Here is a 26079-nt window from a genome sequence, read left to right as displayed (position 1 = left end):
TACAGAAACAACAGTTGAAATTGGGATACTCAAATGCTTGGAAATTTTCTTGTATCCTTCTCAGGCTTTATGACAAGAAATCACTTTCTGCCTAAGGACTTCAGCTAGCTCTTTACTTTTCCCAGTACTGTCTTATTGGTAATGACAGCAATCATCCTATGCCTAACCTTTTTATACTCTCTAAGAATGTTCACCAACAATCCAGCATTTTCTAGAATTAGGTTTTGCATTATCATATTGACTTTCTAGTACCTTGTAGACAATACTATCATAGCACCATATGGTATGAATACTTTTTCAATTAGCATTATCTGAGTTTTGCAAAAAAAAAAAAAAAAAAATCTATTTCTCGTAACTTTTTTCCTCATCCACAAAAGCAAAACATTTGCTACAAAATATTTTTTTCCTGCAATTCTTTGTTTTTGAGAAATTTCTAGAAATTATGAATTTCCATTGGGGTCTGTAAACTTTTGACTACAACTGTACATACAATCAGGCGTGGCTGGTGTATAGAGGGCGCTGGGGCACCACCCCACTAATTTTAATTCAATAAATAATGCTTTAAGTAATTTATTATTTTGTCCTGACTATGGACAGCAGCAGAGGTGACCGTATCGTTACTTTATACAGTATCGTTACGGGATCCCTGATGCTGTCACTGCATATGAGCAATGGGGTGGCTTCCCCTGCTGCCCCTGTAGCACATACACAGCAGCAATTTCCTTATCGTTTTGGTAAAGCAAAGGTACTCAATGTTCAGTGCTCTGCGGAGCAAATCCACTGCTGCCCCTGTAGCACATGCGCAGCGTGGTTAATGAGCTCTGTATTGAACAACAATGCTCACGTGTTCAGTGCATAATGGGGCGTGTTATCTCTCGCCCAAGCGCAAGGTTTTTGATGGAAATGTGCATCAACTCAATCTAATTATGCAGCAAGCTGTATTGAAAATCTCCCGGGTGAGGGCTTTCTTTTCCGATTCGTCTGATTTTCCTGCTTTCTTCTCATGTTCCCCCAAAAGTACTAAGGTTCTGGGTGCCATAGTGGGAACCCCTGAGTTTAAGAGTATAAAGAGTGTGTGGAATCTGACACCTGCCTGGCAACAGACACATCAAGACTATGTCTAACTATGAATGGTAGAGGCTTGCCACAAGCTTGCATCGTGTAGCCAATACAAATACAGTAAAACTTGACAGAAGGTGATTGCAGGTGGAATACATACATAATCCCACCCATTTGGAGGCTACATGTTAGCCAATAGCAATATAGTAGACCTTAGAAAGTATGACATAAGCTTTTTTTTACTTTTACAAAATTGCACGCAGGCTTAGCCTCTGCAACCTCTTATTAAGAGCCACCACTGGCGGTATACTGTAAAAAATGTTGTATAAGTCAATTTTCTCAGCATTTTTGGTTTAGGTCAGCTGGGGAGTCCTTGCCTCACCATGCACCAGCAACTCTATGTTTGGCCGGGTGCCTGCAGGCCTGTCTGTGTGCAATTTATAATTGCGTCATCCTCTGACAATGTAGTTCTGTAATGGCTTCACAGCGGGCTTGCAGTACGAAAAAAGTGGATGGCTGATGGCACACGTTTTGGAAAACACAAGTACTCATTTTCGTCTCTCCTGCATTAGGGTGGGGGTTGCAGCAGTGAGCCGGGTTGAATAATTGGGAGAAAAAAATCTGGGGTGAAATAATTGATAATTCCAAATTTTAAAAAATAAATAAATAAATCTGTCACATACCCGCATTTCTGTGAATAATGTTTGAAAAGCACCCTCTTGTACCTGCCATGTTTTTTTTTTTTTTTTTTTTTTTTTTTTTTTAACCTCTTGTATAGGAGGTACAAACTCAACACATCTACTTAAATGTATCCAATTTCACAAATGCAGTCTGTATTTAAAATATGAACAGCAGCTAAAACCACTTTGCGTATTCAAGAAGGTCTATGACATGATGGGTCCTGTACAGCAAATAGTGAAGCTGCACAGCTTTTAGCTGTCCGAGCCGACGTATCGCATTCATCTGCAACAGAAGTACTGTATGAACCAGGCTTCAATAGGGTTTTCCACGATTTTGCAACAAACAGCATGTTGTAAAGAAAGCCACTGTAAGTTGGTAAACTTCTGTTCTCTGGTGCATTTGCTCTTCTGTCTTTAGAGAAAACAGCTCACTCACATTTTTTTGTTTTTTCATTTTAGCTAATCACCAATTTACATGCTTGTTTCTATCTCATTCGCTGACTTACATAGCTACAAGTAAATGCTGCGTGCACACAACCAAACAATTTACAGATACTCGTAGACTTGTATTTTCAGTTCATGACATTTGCAGTGAATTTTTAAAGGAAATAAAAGGCCTAATCAAAAAAATGTTTTTACATAAATTTCCAAGATTTTACTGACTTTTTTTTCAAATTCAAGTTAAAAGACCAAATCATAGCCTTAGCTATAGTACAGCAGATTATATTATATCTTGCAACATTCCCACCATTTCTTATATCTGTACAGCATAATAAAACATTTAATAAAGCTTGGTCTGTCATCTGCTGAACCAAGAACACAGAAATGTATTATGAATAGAATATGTCCACAACAGGGAACATATGTTGACACAGTCTGTTTTGTCTGCATAAGTTTATTACTTACCAAGGTCCTTTATTTTGGGAAGAACGTTGTATGTAAAGTTGCTGTAAGATGCCACTTTCTCTTCAGGGGACGCTATTCCCACATGACATTCATAAATCCGTAGGCTCTGTGGTTTCTTGGGGCGAGAATGCTTGTGCTGTGAAATATAAAGGAAAAAAAAAAGAACACAATGGAATTATTGTTTAAATTCCCAATGCAGATGATTAAGTAGTGAGAAAAACTAAATACCAACTAATCTTCCTGACAATAAATACATGTGCACAGATATAACAGGATTGAAATGGTCCTTGTGTGAGTTTGTCACTTCACATGGCTTTTGGTTATTAATATTCTGATTTGAATAAAAATGAAACAGAGTTTTTTTTTGTTTTTTTTAATACCATAGCAGATGTCAAATCTGTAGTTTGGCGTTTATTTTATTTATTTGTATTATTCTGAATCCCACACAAATGCAATTTCTAAAATATTTTAAATAAAATCCACTTGAATTTCTTGGTTAAATATATATCGAATTATATTATATATATATATATATATATATATATATATATATATATATATATATATATATATATATCTACTTGGCATGCATGAGGAGGGATCAAACTGTAATTCTTGTCACATGGGGTTGAAAGAAAAGCCAATTGAGAGTAAATTAAAGGAATAATGTACGACAGGGTGTGTGTTGTGCTGGGATAGCACCATGAGGCCACTATAAAAAAAAAAAAAAAAAATCAAATACGACTTTTCATATTTTTCAAAGTGATTTAAAATAGGACAAATGTATTAACTATGATGTTCTACTAGATGTATTAGAGTGTTATTTTTGTTTAAAATTAGTTAATAACATTGTTGGCAGAGTTGAACTCTGCATTTGACAGTATAGTAAATGTTACAGCTGAGGGGGGTTTCATTTAAGTGTCTGTTTAAGCCTGCTCCGAGCCCCACTTAACTGCTTATACCATACGACTCTGGATCTATTTCTGACAGAGGCATACAATTGTCGTAGAACTGTATTAAGGTGTTCTATCGTGACAGTTCCCGTCTATATTTGTGTTACTCTCACTCACCCACTCATAAAAAAACAGTTTCTCTCTCATTGAGAGGTGCTGTCTGGTCTCCTGGCTGCTCTGTGTTTGAAGGCTGTTTGCCAAACGAGGTTTCCACAGCTGTCATGTTGTTTAAGGAAAAATTCACTTCAAGAATTGTATAATTTATTCTGTGTTATTGACAGTTGTGGCGGATTGATAGATCCACTTTTCCAAAACAAAAGGCACGATGCCCAAAACAGCCAAACACTAAATAAAACAAGTAGCACGCTGGTTTAGAACCAGCATGCACAGCAAACTGTTTATTTGATTTTAATTCTTTCTCTTCTTGTTATATTGTGGGAGAGGGATTAATTGGCTGTCAGTGACCAACTCCGTCGACCACATTCGGCACAGGTTTTCTCATACGCGTGGTCAACAGCCAGTTTGTCAATAATCACTCACTGTTGACCACACATTCTCACAATTTTAATCTGGTTGGGGCATTTTAACCCCATCCAGGTTGTAAACAATAATAACAAAACATTGTGTTTTTACACACTAAACCGCACATCAAAATAATAACACAACACAAATACAAAATAATACACATGCACCCTGGGGCAGGGTGTACCCTGTCACATATCCCCCCATCTTTGTGCGTAGCATACATGGCCTTAAAGGTCACCTCCCCCCTTAAAATGTCAAAAGTCATGGGCATTTTCCTGGCCCAGGAACAGAAGTATCCAAGGGCCCACAGACGGCCATGTTGTCAGTACCAAATTCTGGCAACAGACATACCTCCTCAAGTGGTAACGCCAGGGAAATCCTGGCAGCGGCAATGCTGATAGCAGCAAGGCTTCCCTGGGCGACGGTGAACAGGCATGCCCGGTATCGTGCATATTTACGTTGCATATCTAGGATTTATGTCACAACTGTGTCCCCGCCAATTGCCATTAAAGAAAATAGCCATTATAGCTCATAATGTAATTATTAACCATAATAAACACAATACCTCAATAAGAACTAGCGATTCTGGCTTAATTATCCCTTGAGTCTTGAAGAAAAGAGATAAACAATTAATATTATGTATGTCTAAGTATTTCAAATCTATCATAAAGGTGTATTTGTTATAAGACAAAAAGAAACCTAACAATCCAAATTATTATTACATTTATTCATATTCTCAAAGGAAGAAGAATAAAGGTTAGGCTTCATAGTTAAAAACATATGTATAAAGAAGAAACAAAATAAAATTTTCAAGGAAAAGTAATGCATTGCTAAATGTTCACAATTGAATACTTGATGTGCTCGCTGGTCATGCATTAGTGAAGCAGTCTTTAGTAGTTCATCACGCATTGTTCGGTTCAGTCATGCATTACATATACATGCGCTAGCTTCCAAGTGGCTAAGTATGCACGTACAATGTTCCAGCATCCAGTTGAATAGACGCACATTACATATTGTGATGTGTGGCGGAATGTCCCGCCCCTTTGTGTTTATTAGTGTTTTATGTTGTATGTAGTATGTTGTATGTTCGTGCCCTGTTTGTTAGTGTCTGTTCGTTTTGTTTGTCTATTTATTTTGGCTCAAGTGCCATGTTCTGTTTTGTTCAGCATCTATTTTCTGGTTGTTCTTTTATTAAATGCTGAGTGCTAGCAAGTGCTCAGCTTCACCAAAACTCCATGTCTTGGTCCTGTGTGTTATTGTTCCGGGTCTGACGTCACCAATCAGCCAGCCTTCTGACATGATGATATCAATAGCATGGCTTCAGTTCAGTTACTTTTAAATGCACAATAGAAGTTTGATACTTATTCTGTTGGTGCAATGTTTAAAACAAAGCCTTAACATGGTTGTCCTCTCTTTGGAAGTTAGTTGTTGAGCAGCACAGCTCAGCATCTCCTGTGAAAGCTGAAAGGTTTCGTCATTCCAGAGGGAGCCCATCTTCTCCAGGACAGCTTTGAAGATTGCATCATTGCGTCTTCGTTCAAGAACTTCAGAGTTTGAGTTGAGAGCGATGAGACTGAAGAGAGAAAGAACGAATCCAAAGAGCTACAAAAATCTTGTCTTGAGTTTAAATAACACGATGTAGAGGTGTTCCCTTGTACTGTAAACAAGTCCTTGTCGGTTCTTACATTGGTTCACAGTATTTGATAGACAGTTGCATGTCACATAAAAAGGGCATGTTAGAAATTGAATGTATCCACCCATTTCGTTATCCAATGATGTTACATTTATCATTAAACCTCCTATTCAATGTAACTTTAGTTACATTCATTAGAGAAGCATATAAAGTTTCAGATTCATTCTCTATACAAAATTATGATTACAAGCATATAAAATACATCATAATACAATCAAAGGATAATATTCAAAAATAGTTATTAGTTTATAATATTCATTTAAAACACAATAAACCCTTCAGGTTTATGGCAAAAGTAAAATAACGATTAAACTTGTGACTACAAGTTTTGTAATTAAAATTATTCTTAAAGCATTTTAACTAACTTTTAACACAATAATGGTACAACTGCATAGTCACTGTAGCTTGGATTGGTAAGTTTTATGATACCTTAGGAGACCAGACAATCAGATAACATTTGGTAAGGCTAGCTTCAAACCGTTAACACAGTTTGTGGTCTGTACCTTAGCCTAATCAACAAGCTTTGAAGTAGATCTGGTTAATGTTCTGGAACTGGTGTTAACAACGCAAACGCACGGCATGCCACACAGACAAGAGTCTGAATTAAATATCTGGGAAATGCTTGTATTAAAATGAATTTAACCATGAATTTCCTTGACACCAGGCAATGGCGGTGGTGCTGGCAGAAGTAATGCTGCCCCCAGCACGGGACACTCCAGCAGTGGCAACACCTCTGCGTCCTCTGACTGTGCAACTACTGCAGGCATTACAGGCTTGGCCTCCCCGGTCGTTGCAGGCTTGGCGCTGTAGACCCATGGAAGGCTACGACTGGAGCTGACCCTCAGGAGGTAGCTTCAGCTCCTCTGGTTGTGGTAGCTGGTGCAAGAAAGTGGTCTCCCTCTTGTGGTGGAGGCGGAAGCAGCAAGTAGTCTTCCCTGTGGTGGAGGCGAGAGCAGCAGGTAGTCTCCCCCTGGCGGTGGAGGCGGCAGCAGCAGGTAGTCTATAACTGGGGACTGGTGGGGCCCTCCCTCAGTTGCTGTGGACTGGTGTGGCTCTCCTCTAGGCCCTGGCGTGGAGGTGCTTACTGCCTGTGGACATGGAGTAGGAACAGCTGCTACTGATGGAACTGGAGATGGCGGGGCCCCTCCCACATCAACAGCCAGGTAATTGAGTACTATGGCTGTGATGTCTGGGAGGGATGCTGGGTGGTGTTGCTGTTCCCATGCATCCCGCTGCTCCCCACCTCAGGCTCTACCAGCCAGTCCCACATCGCCCTCGAGGACCTTGGACCCTTGTGCTCACCCTTTGTGGGCCCTGGGGCTCCTCCAACATGGGTGCTGGAGCTTGCACCGGCATCTTCCCCTTCTTCTGGGGACAGACACTCCTCCTCTTCTTTCTCTTCGGACCCTGTGCCTCACTTAGCCCTGTTCAGGTAGCCACTTCCACCTAATGGTGTGGGGTGTGGCAGTCAGGTGACACATGCCCAACTTCTCAGATGGCAAAGCCCCACTCCTTCCCCTCCAGGCAAATGTCCATGTCCTGGTCCACCCTCTCTTTGAAATAAAAAAAAAAAAAAAAACAACAAAAACAAACAACTGCACCCACAGTACTTCTCCTGGCCTGAGTGATGGAGGCGCCGTTCTGCACTTTTGACACCATATGTCACGGATAGGCTTTGTGGTGACGTCGGACCAGGAAGAAGACCGGACTCAGTTCTAGTGTTGAATGTGCTGGAGCACACGTTTATTACAAACAAAAGATTTAAACAAAATATTTTTCCAAAACAAGAAGCATGATCAGGAGTTTATTAGGGCACTTTCAAACCTACTTCACTTGCAAGTGATTTGAATTGTGGTTCAATTGCAAAGAAACTCATTTTTTCAGGTTTACTTCAGTTCATTTCACACCAGAAAAATTCAAGCTACTTCAGTCTCTTTTAAAGTGCATTCAAATTAGTTTGTTTGGTTCAATTGCAGCTTCACCCAGATTAGAGTTCTATTGGTTTCACATTGCACTTTTCCAAACGCAATCTGCTCTCTTGCAGATTACTAGTGGGAAGTTCTCCATGCCAAACATGGACAATACTTTATGTGCTGTGACTGTGCTGTTGTCCATGTTCTTTTGGTTTATTTGGTGCTTACAAGTCATTGCCAAAGAAACTGAAACATGCCAAAAGTGTGGCAGAAAAACACTGTTCTTTTGAAGAAAATGCCAGACAATTTCATGTATATATTGTACATTCAACCAACTGCAATTTAACTGTTACTGATGATAATACTACTAATAATAGCTTGTTGTAAATGTTGTATATGCTAGTGTGGTGAGATAGATGCAGCAGGAACTGGTTGACTAAACTCAGGCAGAGCAGTGCAACCGCAACAGTGACTAATGTCTGTACAAACACTGCCGCTTTGTCTTGGCACAGTGTTTTCCCTGCAAGTGTACATGACACTAAACCCAGACAATACATGTGCGACATCATTATTCAACTGTCATTTTATATTTCTCCTATGACTTTTCTTTGTTTGTGACAGTTTTGCTATTATGCTTCAAGGACGTGCATGCTACAATAGTAAATCTCAAAACACTCGTATTAGTGTCATTTCATTGATTAGACCCAGGTTGCACTGCTTAGTATATCAGCCCCATTGTATGTTTTAGTGATGTGCTGTTGTGTACATGTGACACTATGGTGTTCTTGTCTGGTGTGTACTTTTGACAAGCCCTGTGTTGTGTAGGTGAGACAAGTTTTGGTGCTTGCTGAAGTACGTCACTTCCATGGTTTCACATTGCAAAAATATGAAATGGAGCAAAGTGGCAAACTTCCAATCGAACTGAGACCACCATTTCAAGTGATCTCAGTTTACTTGATGTGATGCGCACCCTGGTGTGATTAAGTGGTTCTCACAGGTTTCACATGTGACCCCAAGCGAACCGAACCGCACTTCAATCCGCATCAAGAGTCAAACAAACTAGGTGTGAAAGTGCCCTTCGTTAAAAGGGAAAGTAGGGATATTCCTGTGAACTTTTCCAAATGGTCTACAGCAAGATCCCTGGATCCCATGTAGAAACTCATGACATTAACATTGCTCACCTGTAATATTGACTTGTTGTTTAAAACACAGGCAGTGCCGATATCAACAATAACCTCAAGTTAGGCTTCAAATCAATCTGTGGGTGTTTTGATGGACTACTCATCTGTCATATGAAGATACCTGTCTTCATGTATGTCCATTTCCACCTTTTATATACTATGTCATTTTTATTGTCCATTGCTTCCAGTTCCAATCACTTTCTTTTATGTTAACATGTACCTCATTTTGAGACATGACAAAGTCATCCATTTCAGAACTTTAGGGACATACTCTATTGAGCTTGCACAGCTGGTTAAGTGACTTTGTTTGGTTGTGCACCCTGTCCATGATGAGGCCACATTTGGAATGACTGAGGTGCAGGTAAATATAAGTGGATTTAAAAGGGATTATAAAATTTGTTGATCAATTGTTTAGACAGGGATGTGTCTGAGTGCAGTTGCAGCAATAATGATTCTGAAGGAGGACATTTCAAACTGTATTTAAAATTTGTATTTTAACATTATCTTTCAAGAAAGTATTTTTTACACATTTATTAAAATTTGCAAGTAATGACACTTTTTAACAAAATAAATTATATATTGGTCCCTTTTTACAGTTGGCCCTTTTTATTATAAGGGCCGTTTTTTTTTTTTAGTTTATTAACTGTTAACAAACATTGTTAATTTTTAGCTAAGGGTTAGGGTCAAGGTTAGGGTTAATAAAAACCTGATTTAATTTGTTAAAGCATTACTAGAGTGACAATTTGAATCGATTTCAAGCATATGATCAACTGGGTATTGATCATCCATAGGGCTCTGGTGTTTGATTGACCATCCATAGGGCTCTAGTGTTTGATTGATCATCCATAGGGTTCTGGTGTTTGCAGATTTAGCTGGCCTACTATATATTATTTACTAACAGTTAAAAGAAAATAAATAATGTACATTAACATGTGTATTAGCTGTTTGTTGACCCTTAAAATAAAGCATGACCAACAATTTAGTAATAATGTAAAAACCTATTGCCCAAGGTGAACTGAAGTTTAACGTCCATCCTAAAAATAGAAGCTCAACTGACACTTTGTCTATATTAATAACACATGAGGCGAGGGGCTGGGTAGATGCCAGTTTCTATATCTATTATGTGTATTAGACCCCAAGAGCAGACACCTGGTAGGAAAATCAAAAGGTGAAAAACTGTTACATGACTAGAAAGTCATTACAGCTTGTAGCATTAGAGTATCTTTTCTGAAAAATAAAGTCACTCAAATTCTTATCCCCAGTGTACCACTACAATGCCCATAGTACAGTACATAGTGTATTAAGCTTATATAATCAGTTTATACATTAGGTAAGAAGACTGAGCTCTTATGTTACCCACATTGTTCACACAAGGACACTTGTACAATAGGCAGACTCAACTGCATACTGAGCACCCTCATTAAAAAATGGCTCTTTATATCACAGTTACAGAATGGTAAGGTCATGGCAACCATTTGTGCCATTCCACTAACATGTGTAGTCTGCTGTGCAAATGCTGAGCACAAAAAACATAGGTTTTTCTTTATAATAATTCAACATCATTATTATTATTATTATTATTATTATTATTATTATTATTATTATTATTATTATATTATTATTATTACACCGTGTAACAATTGTTTTTTTTGGGTTTTTTTTTGGTTCCTGGGTAGTAAGTGTTATTTCCTAATTGCTTATGCCACAAAAGTATAGAAAATGGCTATTATTCCCCACAAACTTTGCTTTTGTGACCAGGACAGTGATATTTTGAAATTGACCTATTTTCCAGAACATTCCAATTAGATTCAGTGCTGAGTAAACTTGGAGTAACTTCTAGAACTTTCCAGTAATATAAATAGTAGTATAAATACAGCAGTCTTAAGCCCACCAGTTCAGTTTAGTTCCAGCTGCCTAAGTGGATACATATCTGCATTTTTCTGAGATGGCATCAAGAGGCTGCAATGGTAGCATTCCTGATGGGTCTCCAAGGCGGTTTTACCAAGTTTCCCTGCTATCTTTGCCTTTGGGACAGCAGGGACACCAAGACGCACTACCACAGGTGGGACTGGCCACAGCGGACCGCGTTCTCTGTGGGGAGGAACAACGTCAAGTGGCAGCCACTGGTGGACCCCCGGAAGGTGCTGATGCCACCAATGCACATCAAATTGGGCCTATTGAAACAATTTGTCAGAGCTCTAGATAAGGAGTCGGCAGCCTTCAAGTACCTTCAAGACTTCTTCCCTAAGCTGTCTGAGGCAAAGGTCAAAGCCGGTGTCTTCGTCGGACCACAGATAAAGATGATCCTGGAGTGCAATGAATTCCCCAAGAAGCTCACCAGTAAGGAGAAAGCGGCTTGGAACAGCTTTGTCGCAGTGGTTCGGGGCTTCCTGGGCAATCACAAGGCCGAAAACTATGTGGAGCTGGTTGAGACTCTGGTGAAGAACTACGGCACAATGGGCTGTAGGATGTCCCTCAAAGTCCATATCCTTGATGCTCATCTTGATAAATTCAAGGAGAACGTGGGAGCGTACTCTGAGGAGCAAGGCGAGCGCTTCCACCAGGATATACTGGACTTTGAACGCTGCTACCAAGGACAGTATAACGAGAACATGATGGGAGACTACATCTGGGGGCTGATTCGTGAAAGTGATTTACAGTATAATCGTAAATCTCAAAAAACTACTCACTTCTAAATCTTTTGCAATCATTTTTGTATTACTTTCGTATAAATACATGTTAATTTGGATTCATATGTTGTTTTTTTTCTGACTATGTGAACGAAAAGACTGTTTTCTCATTGGAAATAGGTAAATGTCAAAATATCACTGTCCTGGTCACAAAAGCAAAGTTTGTGGGGAATAATAGCCATTTTCTATACTTTTGAGGCATAAGCAATTAGGAAATATCACTTACTGCCCAGGAACAAAAATTGTGTTACATAGTGTTATTGTCTAGTAGAATATCTGTTGGCTGACAAAAAAGAATAGGATAAACTAATATTTCTGAGTATCTCTGGGCTTGGACATACTAATGGAAACAATTACAGTTTTGATATTCAAATGTAGTTTTTCTTTGCTTTTTTTACCTGATAGAAGTGTGGTGCTGTGCATAGGAACAGTGCTGTGTACAAGGAGATGACACCATTAGCAAACCCTGCATTACTTTAAACAAAAGATGCACTTTTTGGCTACCTTCCCTGGGAGGCTGAGGCCCGGAGCTAGTTTTTCATGCTGGGAGGGTGGGAGTCTTACTCTAGGGACCCATTGTTAAAATAGTTGTCTTATAATTTACTGATGTCATGATCATACACTGAAGTAGATGTAGCAGAAGTGCTGAATTACTGTACAGTGGAGTGCTGATGTGCATAAAGTAGACTTTTAAGACCATAGCAATGCTTAATTAAAAATTGATAAACTTTCAAAAACTGTAGAGACTGGGTACATTAAAGTGTTGCAAACATAACAGGAAATGCAAATATTTGGCCACAAATGTCCACTATTGAGGTACTAAGATTGCTTGGAATACCAATAATTTAAACAGTGAAGGGTTTATTGATTACAAATACAAGGACATTGAAAATAAATTGGTTTTCCTCACATTTCAGATATACTTTTGACTCCTACCTACACTCCTGCTGGGACAAGTTAAAAAATAGCTACGGGGGTGGGGGGTGTTGGGCTACGGTATTCAAACTTTCTTTGACTTGATGTCAGACGCCCTGCAATGCAGACATTGTCATGTACATGAGAAGAGAAGGAACACATTAATGGCAGTATTATATCAAAAGGCTCTGTTCAATTAAAAATAAGATTTGATATTAAATATGCTAGGCAAGCAAAAAATAAAATAGAACAAAATAATAATTAAATGCTGTTATCGAACAACAGCAAATAACAATAATAATAATAATAATAATAATAATAATAATAATAATAATAATAATAATAATACAATCACATGAATTCTAGTGACATATACTAATATCAGGGTTTATGTATTTGCATTTTCCTACTAATATTTTTTGTTTGTTTGTTTTGAGGGATGGAGTACCTGCAGTGGGATTCAATTTTATTTCTGATACATAATAAAATGACACTTATTAAAAATAAAATAAATAAGCTAGCCAGAGAAATGGATGACTTTAAAATGATCAAAATACTGTTATGAAATAATAATAATAATTCTGGTTAGATAACAGTATTAACTGCTTTTTAAAAAATAAAATAAGCAGCCCCCAAAAAAAATCCTCTGAACTTGACTTTTTTTGTGACAAATTTAAAAAATAAATAAATAATATACATATATGATTCAATATACACAACAGAACTCACAAAACAGCTAGTTGCTTTTTCAAATCACTCCTAACACAGCACATAAGCAGGCAGCGCCACAGAAGAGACAAACCAACGCCAACTGAAACTCCCACAAAACCACCTGATTTCTCATTATCCAATGGCCAAATAAAGATACAAAAAATTATCATACAAGTGCTATAGCTGGGCTTCTGGGTAGTGTAGTTTTGAAAGCAATCCATTATTTTAAATAGGAGAATAACAGCAGTAATGGCAGTGTGTGCAGCTGGGGTGATTCAAATCAGACTACACACCCTAAAAGCAACATTGGGCTGATTAGATCGTCCCATGCCAGTGTTCAAGAGTGTGTGTGGAGGTGTATTTTTCTAAGTGTGTTTGTGCCCACCAACCTTCGCACATCCTGCCCCCCGTTGGCTCCGCTGCTGGGGAGGCTGTATAGGCATACCTTCAGTATATCATAGTCTGTTGGCTCATTTTGTTCCTAAAGTGCTTGTTTTGCATTTTGTGATGTCCGAAAAATGATTTGCCTCCCGATATTGTGCCTATTATTGTAGTGTCTTAAGGCGCAATGATTTGTCCTTCACAATATATATTAAAACAAAGCTAGTACATAAAAATACACATTATTTGTATCAATAATACAAAATAAAAAAACAAGCAGTATTCCTCATACAGCAAAATATTCAAACACACTTGATAATCCTTCCAGTATCAAATTCTTAGAATGGCAATGAACCACAGCATACGGATATAATAAACCTTCATGTATCTTTTTTTGTTTAATTGTTATAAGACCAGTGACTTACCATGTAAGGTTGTGGTGGGTCCCAGTGCACCCAATCATAAATCATATTGTTGTGGTCACGAACAACATACTTTGCCCAGGGTGAAATTCGATAAAGTAGCTGGCCACTTCGGCTACGTATAACAACCTGGGGAAAGAAACAGTTAAAGGTTTTGTCATTGATTTGATTTCTAATTCAATGCTTTAATTGTAATGTTTTATAGACAGTTCCGGTCATAAATATAAGTCACCACCTAAAAAGGCCTAGATTGTGAAGAAATCTAGAAATGCAATTATAAAACACAAAAACAACCAATATATATATATATATATATATATATATATATATATATATATATATATATATATATATATATATATATATATATATATATAAAAAATACTTTTTTTTTTTTTTTTTTTAATCAAGATATTGGCAGAGATTACATGTTGGCCTGCAATTGCCAAATCAAGTGATATACTTAATAATTAAGTATATCTGAGTTACCAAGTGCAATATTATTCATAATTTAGTAATTCTAATGATTTACTTCATTAGTTATTTCTTGGAAATCTGGCAGAAACTGGGACTACCAGCATTTGCCTGCTGATCATTATTGAACTTTGAAAAGAAAGCCTAAGCAACCCCTGAAAAAAAAAACAGAAAAAAACTGGATTGGACAATTACATAAATAATAACTCTTCACAAAGAAAGCTGTAGTCAAAGGAGAAGCTCAATTTTTAGGCGTGCAGTGTGACAGATGGGGGACATGCTTTAACCCTTTTTGCAAGGTCAGGGTATCCAAGGAAGACTTCAACAAAGCAAGGGCCCATTTCATAAAAGCGATTTGTGCTGAATTGTAGTCGCAGACACCTTGCAGATTAAAATTTGGGTTTCATAAACCTTTCGCAGGGCTGCGTCATCACCGATTTTGACCGAAACTTGCAACAGCCAGATATCAACCGCAAGTAGCAATTTTCATCGCAAATCCTGTTTGGACATACCACACACTCACACAACTAGCTGGCCACCGATATGGCAGAGAAATGATAAGATTTATTTAGGGACCGTTCAAATCCTCTTGATGTGTATACAGACTCAATTACAGAATTAGCATCAATGTACCAATTGCCAAGAAGGGAGACAACTGTTAGAGCGGTCAAACATTATATTATAAGGGCAGCTGGCTCTTTGAGCTATATATATATATATATATATATATATATATATATATATATATATATATATATATATATATATATATATATATATATATATATATATATATATATATATTAATATTAATTTTACTAAAATAATTTATTCACAAACTTGATATCCGAAACAAAAAGGCTTTGTTGTTTTTCCAATTTAAAAAAACTTTGGTGTACAAAAATCATTGAACCCAGTCAATGAACCATCAAGGGTTTACTGGTACATGCCCAAATGACATGTACGACTTGATTCATTCAAATATATATATATATTATATATATTATATATATATATATATATTATATATCATATATATATATATATAGTATAATCTTTATTTAAAATTAAGTTTAAAACAATTCAAATTTTTATATATAACTGCATTTTGTAATCTGTGCGATTAAGTAGATTTAAAAAAAAAAAAAAAAAAAAAAATGGTCACAGATGGATCTCAAATAGCAATCATGAGGTTTCCAAGCAGGTCAATTTACATGTGAAATGGCGATGTGCATGCACGTTTGGGAGAATTACTCGGGTAAATCAGGTTTGTGGCCAAACAAAACGGCCAAAGGAGAGGGTTAGGGTAAGTCTCATTTACTTGTGTAAAATGTCAAAACACAGGAAAATCCACACCCAGTTTTGCATTGAAACCCGCATTTCACGTGTAAATGTTAATCAGCGTGTTTATTCTTAACTATAAATATTGCAAGGGAGCAGGTCAGTTCTTACTGTGGATTCCAAGATGACAGAAAGTAGTGGCTAAAGGACAATTTTATGGTTAGCAGTGGTGTAGTTCACCATAATGATAATGCGGGTGACTTTTTTTTATTATTGTTTTTTGCTGTGTCTGGACTATCATGTTATACATCTCTTGTAGGTTTACCAGGAAAAGCCTCGTTTACGCGAGTAAAATGAACTGAGCAAACGGAAATCCAAAAAAGCATTTTACACAAGATATTTCTCTTATGTAAATGTCTTGAATGTCTCGAAAAAAATGTCTTGAAATCCCATGAATGCTGTCCCCTGTGGTGAATGAGCACCTGTATATTTGCAGGAAAGGTTTTCATTCCATTAATATTCCAGCCTTCTCAGATGCCAAAATGTCTGTGTTAGATGCTGTCTTTGGATACCCTGAGAGTAGAAACGGCACTTATTTGGGCAAATTGTGATATCGCTGATCGCTTTCCCAGTGATGATATTGGGCATGTATGGCTTTTGGGAGACAGTGGATAAGATGATGATGATGATGATGATGATGATAATAATAATAATAATGCATTTTATTATCATGTTGTGTAACATAATTATGTATATATTTTCATTATTGATTATTTAAATGGATAACAAAACACACGTTTACTTACGTTGGGTCAAAGGTAGCAGGAAGAGCTTCGCTATCTGTTTTGCTTATCCTCTCTCAATACCAGCAACAGCTGGACCATTTCCATGAGACCATTTCTTCCCCCTCAGAGGTCTTTCATCCCTTCTTTCCCTTCTTTTAATTTAGTTCTGCAGTAAATCTATTCATTTATTTCTACTGTGTGTGACTAAACTTCCTGACAACTTGCCGAATAAAATGGATTTGCGTTGACCAACCAACTCAATAATTGCATCAATTTATTCTTTAAAAATAGTATGCTTTCCTTGGCAAATATACAGGAATGAAAACCTTTCCTGCTTTCCGTTTGTAATCACGTAAATCGGTCTCACCGAGCTTTCAAGCTGATTACCGAGTTACTTATTTTTTCTCATGGAGTGTTTTATGAAACGCTCACAGTGACTACCTGTGTCCTCACAAGCACATTGCAAATCACAGATCTTTTATGAAACAGGCCCCAGGATTGTGTTACCTAGCATGGGGTTAATCGCCTTATACTAAAAAAATCAATACAAAAAAGGCCAACTGACTAAAAACCAAGGTTTTTACATGGCAACAAGTTTGAAGTTCATACTATATATTTTCACAAGACTTCAGCAGTGACAATGTTATTTGTGTAATAACCTTTCGTAACTCACAAGTTGTTGCTAACAAGAAGGCTGTACCATAAGTTCTTTATTAACAACCAAGATATGTTGAAAGTAGTCCTGGCTAACTTAATAATAGGTTTAAATAAGAAAAATACTTTGCTTCTTTACAATATGTATATAAAAAAAAAGGATGCAACGATTAACAGAAAAGTGCACAGGCAAAAAAAAGCCATGTTCTTTATTACATATTACTATATTATATTTCTTTTTTTGTCTTGTCCTGTGAAAACAGTTGTTGTGACTGTTGTTTACTTTAACTGCTGTACACATCTGGTAATTCATTTATTAATGTGTCAATTAGGTTTTTACAATTTTTGCCTTATAAACACGTTTCACTTTTGGCATATAAACAATTTACTGTATATTTCCTGACTTTCAATAATTTTGCATTATGAAGCGAAAATCATACTAAATATTAATAAAACTAAGAATGAACAATAACAAAAAAGTCTATAGAAAACTAACAATATGGTGATAAAGCAGTAACCATAACAATGATGGTGTGATGCAATAAATGTAGCCACCACTGTGTAAGCAAGTAAGCAAGCAAACATTTAAAAGTGGTATGTACAGTCAAGTACGAGACTCCTCTCGATCTTGTCCTATTAAACTTAAAAATACGCAGTGGTAGACACGTTTCCCATGTTTTTGAAGTGTATCATCAAAACTGGCAAGAAGGGATACATATTATTTTATTCATAGTGTTAGTCTTATTAAATGACAAGGCTCAGAAAGACAGATTTGATTGCCCTGAGACACTGTCATCGGGGCTTATAGCACTGACATTAGAGCACTCTGCCGTGTTAGGGTTAAAATAAAGAAAAGATCACTAGGTGTACAAAAGGGAAGAGAGACAAAACTGTTTATTTTTTGCAGAAAGTAACTAACATTATTGTTCATATTAAAAATGCAATACGTTATATTACCTATCTTTTAACCATTTTAAAAATGATGCTTTTCTTCCAGAGTATTTGTAACATCCAACCAGTTGGAACCACGCCATTCTAGCTAACTTTGTGTGTGGCATTTCTTTCATAAGACGATATAGCTTTATAGAGGCAAATATAGTTGAATATATTATCAACATACAGTACCAATGTATGTGATTGGGGCAAACCGCAGTACAGACCCAACTTGTTAATGACTGCAGTTCTAAACCATTTTAAACCACAAGGATAGTAAAGTTGTGCATGGATACTATGTTTTATGAAACAGAATACACCATGAACGTATGAATATATGCTGTTAGGATGCATCAAGTATACAACCCACTGTTCCCTTCAGGGACTCATTGGTTATTCATCCATCCTTATTTGTGGAATGAGCATTTAAGGAATTTTCATGGTATATATAAAGCAATGGAGCAGTGAACTCTACACTGAAAACTGGAAGCAATATTTTAAGATATGTATGTAGACTCATGTTTAATAAAAAAAAAAGGATTCAAAGTCACATTATCTAGCACTGCAGACTGACAACAGAAATAGCACAGTGACTCATTGTGCACGGATACAGGAGTCGCTGCATCTACAATCAAAAAGTCAAGAAAATGACTGTGGTTCAGCGTGAGATCTGATGTACAAGCAAACCCATAATTTCTAGAGTATACTTTGCCAATTTAATGAAACAAGAATTACTGACAGAGAGCATCTGCAAGAATAAAGGGCTGTTTGGGTGGTAATAGGGCCTCAGGAGAAGCAAAGTGAGTCGAGAAACAGCTTTTTTTTTTTTTTTACACCTGTGCCACAGAGTAGGCTACATCAAGAATGAATTACAAGAAACATCACAATATCATATCTAGAGCTTCTGATTTTTGGTTTTAACTGATAAAACCTGGTAAAACACCCCTGAAACAAACAAAAAAATGAAAAAGGTGTGCAAGTACTATCGAGTTACTACTATACAAATTTTGGACAGAAAAATAAAACGCTCAAGCATTTTGAAAAGTAACCAAAAAACTAATTTCATACAGTATATCAAAAACAAAAGCCCTGAGAAAAAACGATTTCCAAAAAACTGGAAAATAGAAAATATAATATAAAATATAAAAAATAAGCACCGAGAAAAACAATTAATAAAACCTGAAAAACAGAAGCCCTAATTATATCTCAGCATTTTTTTCAGACACTGTAATACACCCTTAGGTACAGGTATTGTAAAATAGGACCTACATATGCTGTAGCTAGGCTTTCAGAAAAAAATTTAATTCCACGATTTTTATCATTACAACAGTTTGTTGTCAATTATACTGTATGTTCCATTGTAATTCTTTAAGCCAATGGTACTCATAATACAGCCAGTGGGTCACATGCTATTTGTAGGTCTACTGTACACTTCTAGGTCTGGTTTAAAAATCAGGATTTTTGAGAGAGAGAGAGAGAGAGAGAGAGAGAGAGAGAGAGAGAGAGAGAGAGAGAGACTTTGACTTAAGGGTCCTTTATTGAAAACATTTTGAAAAAAAAAACAAATAAAATAATTAACAATTCACAATAACATCCTTTTTTTTTTTTTTTTTTTTTTTTAAAGATAAACAAGGTTATATAAAAAACAGATCTAAATTATATAATTTTTTTTCCCCAATTAGATAAATCTGTATATACATGCACATCCAGATTATTTCACACAAAAAGCTGTAGCTCTCCCTCCTTCCCCAGCACACACAATCCCTCATTCACACACCAACGCTGCTGAAAACTCTGTCATGGACTAAAGAAAAATACGTAAAATCAATTTGAATTCTTGTTTTCAACAACAATTTCAACATTAACTCAGCGTTATAAATTCCCAACCCCTGCAGCTTGTTTTTCCTGGTTTTCCAGATCGCTAATTTTCCTTTCCCAAATATAAAATTAATTAAAGCACTTTTAAATCATGTCTTGTGACTAAGGAAAATTAAAAATGAATAATTCTTTAGTAAAAATCACATTGAAAGAAATTAGCAATTCAGCAATAGCATTAAACAAGGGGTCCAGCCTTCTGCAGTCAGTAAAGAGATGAAACAGTGTTTCTTCCTCTCCACAAAAAACACAGTCTTTACTAACCGCGGGGTCAATACAGTGGACGTGGCGCCCAGTGGCTATAATGCCATGAAGAATGTGCCACTGTAGATCTGAACGCTTAGGCAAAGGCGGTTTACACAAAGACCTCCAGGCCGGAGCAGTACTACTTACACAATCCACATGAGCTCTCCACCTGGTATGAGGCAGTGTCTTTAGCGCATTTACATGGCACACCTTAACACAGAGTGTGTACAGCTCCTTTTTTCCAGAAGAGTATGGATACTGTACAGACCTTCCCCAAGGTTTTCAGGAACAGCAGGGGACATTAAAAAGGAAGGGCAAGCCAACTCTTGCTCATCAGTGCCTCCCAGAGCCTGGTTCAACATCTCTGTAATCCTATGAGAGAAAGAGTCTCTGAGCTTTTTCAAAAGATTCTCTAGTACTCTGAGTGAGTGAATTCCCAGCTGTTTGGCCAGGCTTTCCACCTCTCTCCACCTCCCAATGCTCACCTGCAGTAAATCTTTTAGTTTTGTAATGCCCCCTTTTGCAAAACTAGAGCACAACGCCCCAGATTGGAAACCATCTGCAGGGAACAAGGAGTTAAAAAATAAAGGCTCCTCTAGCAATGCTCCTACGGTCAAATAATCCTTCAGTCTCTCCACCTTCACCATTCGCCAGGCATTGAGCATGTTCTTATAAAAGTCTGGGAGTTCATTGGTGTCTAGCTGAGATAGATTTATTAAAAACAATTGCCAAACCCAGCCCAGTTCCCTCACTCTGTGCAGGAAAGAGAAGGCGATGTTTCTCCAGCTTAGCTCAGGTAAAAACAGCAAATGCTGCAGTGCTTGCAACCGGAAAGTAGCCACACGACTGCGTTCATCCACTAACCCTTGACCCCCCAGGTACAAGACAGCTGGCTTTAGCCAATGATGGCCACTCCAAAAAAACTCCAACAGCACTCTTTGTATCATTTATCAGCCCTGAGGGAGGATCCAGGCACACCAGCCTGTGCCACAGCATGGAGGCCACCAGATTGTTGATCACAAGAACTCTTCCCTTGAATGACAACTGAGGCATCAGCCACCACCAATGCTGCAGCCTTCCCTCAACCTTTTCTGCTAAATCCTCCCAGTTCTTGGATTCATACTGTCGTTCTCCCAAATAGACTCCCAGAACCTTGATTCCAGTCTTCCCCCAGCGCAATGGCTGAGGGAGCGTCGGGGGGTCGGGTCCACACCACTCCCCTGACAGGAATGTGCTGCACTTGCCCCAGTTCACCTTGGCTGATGAGGCTTTCTGAAAAATGTCCAAACTGTCTCTCAGTGCCGACACATCAGCATGACTGGTGATAAAGACATTAACGTCATCAGCATAGGCAGACAGTTTGACTGGAGGAGCATTAGGTGTAAAAAGTATTCTCAGACCAGCCAGCTTTCTCCTAAGATGACAAAGCAGAGGGAATCTCTCTATACACCGAAAACGGACAGCTCAAACTATTATTAATTTTCAAAACACTAAAAACATTTTTATACAACAGGGAAATAAAATGAATGAAATTAGGACCAAAACCAAAAGATTGTAATGTTTTAACAAGATATTTGTGATCCACCCTATCAAATGCTTTTTCTTGATCTAGAGAAATAATCCCCAAATCAAGATTAAAAAGATTACTAGCAGTTAAAAAGTCTCGGATTAGAAAGATACTATCAAATATTGTCCTTCCAGGAATGCAATATGACTGATCTTTACGAATCACGGTGTGAATACATTCCCTCAGTCTATTGGCCAAGGCTTTTGAAAATATTTTATAATCTGAACATAAAAGTGAGACGAGGCGTCAATTCTTTAGTTCTTTTAAATCTCCTTTTTTTGGCAACAGTGTAATCACAGCCCCACGACGGCTCAGAGGCAGCTCTCCTTCTCTAATGCACTCTTGTAAAACCCGGAAAAGGTCTTCCCCAATCACTGGCCAGAGATTTTTATAAAACTCTGTCTGAAGGCCATCAATCCCAGAGGCTTTTCCTTGTGACATCTGAGTGACTGCCTCCGTCAGCTCCTGCATTGTCAAACAGGCTTCTAGGGGGCGCTGTTCTTCTTGAGACAAGCTGGGCAGGTCCTGGTGCAGTAAAGCGATTTGCTCCTCATCACAGGGCTCGGCACTAAACAGCTGGGTGTAGAAAAGCACAGCTGCTCTATTAATATCTTCTTTACTGTGCACCTCCTTCCCGCAGGGCAGACGCACACAAAACAGCTGCTTACTCTCCACCACCACCTTCTCTAAATTGAAAAAGAATTTGGTGGGTGCGTCCATGTCCTTTAGCTGCGTGAAATGAGAGCGGATGAGGGACCCCTTCACTCTTTCCTCCAGTAGGCTGCTCAGAGTTTCTCTTTTTTCTCTCAGAGACTGGAAGATGTTTTCATCACTATCAAGAGTAATTTTTGTTTCTATTCTAAATATCTCTTTCTCAAGTTCTTCAACTGTCTGGCTCAAAACACTGGTTGAATTTAAAGTATACTGCTGACAGAAATTTTTAATTTGTATTTTTCCAATGTCCCACCACTGTCGTATACTACTATATTTCATACTCTGCTGCCTCCAGGAGACCCAAAATGCTTTAAAAAGATCTAAGAACTGTTTGTCTTCCAATAATTTAGTATTAAAATGCCAGTAAGACTTTGAGGGAGCAGCAGAAGGCAGGCAAATAGTAAGTAACACACAGTGGTGATCAGACAGCATAGTGGGAATGATATTGCTCTTAAAAATCTGATTAAGATTTTGTTTAGTGCAGTACAATCTATCTAGGTCGCGCTTTTGATATCTGATTATTATTATTGATTTTAACCCAGGTGTACTGCTTTACTCTGGGATATAAATTCCTCCAGACATCAACCAGGCTTTGAACTTTTAAAACAGCAGACAATTATTTTGAAGACTGGGGATGTGGCTCTTCATGATTCCTATCCATAATAAAATATTCTGTACAATTAATATCACCCCCCCACTAAAATCATATGTGCAGGATTACAATTAGATAAAACCTGATTTAATTTTTTAAAAAATAAAACTTTTTCCCTGCCCTCATTTGGTGCATATAAATTGATAAAAACAATTTTAGTGCCTTTAAAAAACGTTTCTATTTTTAAAAGGCGACCTTGGAATTCCTCACTAACTGATAAAATATCTATTTGCAGCCCTGGGGAGAACAGCACAGCTACTCCAGCACAGACATTAGAACCGTGACTTGACGCCCTGCCCCTTCCGTTCGTTCAGCCACTCACTCTCATTCATACTGTCTGTATGCGTTTCCTGTAAAAACATTACATTCACTCTCTTCTGTGTGATAAAATGAAATAAATGTGCTCTTTTATTGACACATTAAAAGTAGCTATTTGAATTTGTTCCATAGGAAACAAAGAAAGCAGAAACAAAAACAAACTACTAAAAACTATATTAAAATGTCTTATTAAATAATCCATTAATATGTCTTCGGTTTGTTATCATTCAAAAATTTTCTTGCAGAGACTTACTTTTTTTAAATGATACCGTTTCTTTTGATCTAGCTCCTCTAACGTAGCTTTTCTCATGGCTATTTTTGCAGAGTAGATAAACAGCTGGATATTAGGAAAGAACTGTGTTAAATCAGTTCCCCTTTTCCCTTTGGTTTTATCTAAAAACGCTGATATTGTATCAACTGGACATATTTTACTCTTACCAGACGGATTGGGCAGAGCCTTATTGAGCAGCACCAAGGAGTCAGCGAGCTCTCCTCCATCATCCATCTCTGATATCATCGACTCCTCTTCGGATTCTTCAGCGTCATCCACAGCTACTGTATCAGGCAACAGGTCCTCTGATCTGGAGGCTGTCAGCGCTGGACTGAACTGCAGCGCTGCTGTTACCCTTCTCCCTTGAACGCGGGGTTATCGCAGGTTTACACTGAGATCCAGCTTTACCTTGCTCTCCTGTCCCAGAGCTCTGAGCTGCAGCAGTACCGCTGCCCTGAGAGAGCGTCTCAGAGTCCCAGACAGACTGCCCTTCTTCAGCTACCTTTCCTGGGGTGGCCACACATCTTTTCCTCTTTTTTTCAACAAGTTGAAAACCTGCGTCATCAGGGGTATTCACTGTTTCAACTCTTGTTTCTTTATTGTTTTCTTTGACCTCCGCACCGATCCCCCGCTTCAGTCGAGGCGCCGGCTCGGGTCTCACTGTTTGCGCTGGAGGCTGCATTTGCTGCTCAGCCCCCGGTGCTGTCTCAGAGACTCCGTCCTCCCCACTTGCTGGCTCTCTTGCCTTATTGTACTCAGTATTATTATTATTTTTTTGAGGGCAAGCCCTTCTAAGGTGTCCTTGTCCTCCACAATGAAAACATTTCATTGATTCTGTGCTGGCAAATATAACATAATTACTACCGTCAATATTGAAAGTCCACGCAACTTCAATAGACGAGTTGGGGTCATTCAATAATACAAAAACTTGTCTCCTAAAAGACATGACGTGCTTAACCTCTGGGTTTTTACACCCGAGTAAAATAGGTTTAATTGGGGACATTATTTTTCCATATCTTAGTAGCTCATTAATAATCAACTCATCTTTAATGAAAAGCGGGACATTTGAAATGATAACTTTAGCGACAGGGGAAGCTAAAGGCAAAACGCTGACAAAACTTTCTTTGATATACAAACCTTCAACAATCCTGTTCACTAACAGTTCACTACTAAGAAAAACAACAATGGCTTTATTCATCTTGCAGCAGAGTTTATATTTCCATACCCTATTTTCTCCCCGACAGCTAACAAACACTCCTCCACTGTTAGTGAACTGTCTGGAATACATTTAAATCCATGACTGCGGGTCAGCGACCCAAAACTTCCCGATTTGGAACCCATGGCGGCTCCAAACCAGGAGAAAAAACTCAAATTAAATAATACAAATAAATAAATAAAACTAAAACGTGTACAAAATGAATATAACTTCAGTAAAAGTTTTACTCACGCACAGTACACACCACTCGCCCTACACAAGCCCCTCCCATGATCCCACAGTCCTCAGCGAGAGAGAGAGAGAGAGAGAATTGCCCTGTTGTCCACAACCATGTGGTAGTTACTCCAGAAATTTATAGTTAGAACCATTGATTAAGGGCATAAAAACATGCTGGGTTTTTTTTTGTGCTTAACAGTCTCACTCACAGAACTGTGTTAAAGCCGACCCCTAATGGGATTCAATGTTAACAAAGAACCTCCAATGTGTCAACACTTTGAGAGGTCTGTAGGACACCACCACCAAAGCTTTAAATGTGTTTCTCACGTGACTGAAGACAAATGATTCCTTTGGATCAAACCAGGAGGGGACAAGGGCGAGAGGGAATGAGTACATAGGAGATGTAATGAAGCCTATTATTTTACTATCCACCTGTCATATTAGTGATACACCGTAATAAAGTAGGTGATATTTTCATTAAGCAATCCTTGAACTTAATGCACAATCTACATTGTATTTGTATGCTGCATTAGAACAGATATCAGAACTATGTCTATGTCAGTATATGTGTGCTGAATTCAGAACACTGCAGTGCTGCATGTTTGAATCAGCTTTTCGGCTCAGTGAACATTCACCTGATAAAGATTTCACATACTTATTTTATGGAAAAAATGTACTTTTGGTGGGATATAATATAATTTTCTGGACCATAATATAAAACAAGTCATTCCTCAGAGCCATTTATCCTGGCAGATACTGGTTAGAAGCAATTATCAACATTATATTTCAAGCAATTTTATGCCCTATTAGTGAACAGCACATGCATATGCATAACTAAGTAGAAATCA

The 26079-nt window shown here is 37.8% G+C and overlaps 1 protein-coding gene across 1 annotated transcript in view; it reads right to left on the bottom strand.

Moving 5' to 3' along the window:
- The window catches only part of LOC121327677 (1,4-alpha-glucan-branching enzyme-like), a 252316-nt gene that overhangs the window by 172256 nt on the left and 53981 nt on the right, over positions 1-26079 (bottom strand). Inside the window, exons 4-5 of the mRNA XM_041271821.1 lie at positions 14033-14158; positions 2646-2781 (exon numbers count right to left, since the gene is read on the bottom strand). Coding sequence (XP_041127755.1) covers positions 2646-2781; positions 14033-14158 — 262 coding nt within the window. The remainder of the gene's footprint in view (positions 1-2645; positions 2782-14032; positions 14159-26079) is intronic.

This window comes from Polyodon spathula, chromosome 15 (assembly GCF_017654505.1).
Source record: "Polyodon spathula isolate WHYD16114869_AA chromosome 15, ASM1765450v1, whole genome shotgun sequence".
Classification (NCBI taxonomy): Eukaryota; Metazoa; Chordata; class Actinopteri; order Acipenseriformes; family Polyodontidae; genus Polyodon; species Polyodon spathula.
Note: the sequence above shows the minus strand (reverse complement) of the source record. Positions and strands in the feature narration are given on the sequence as shown.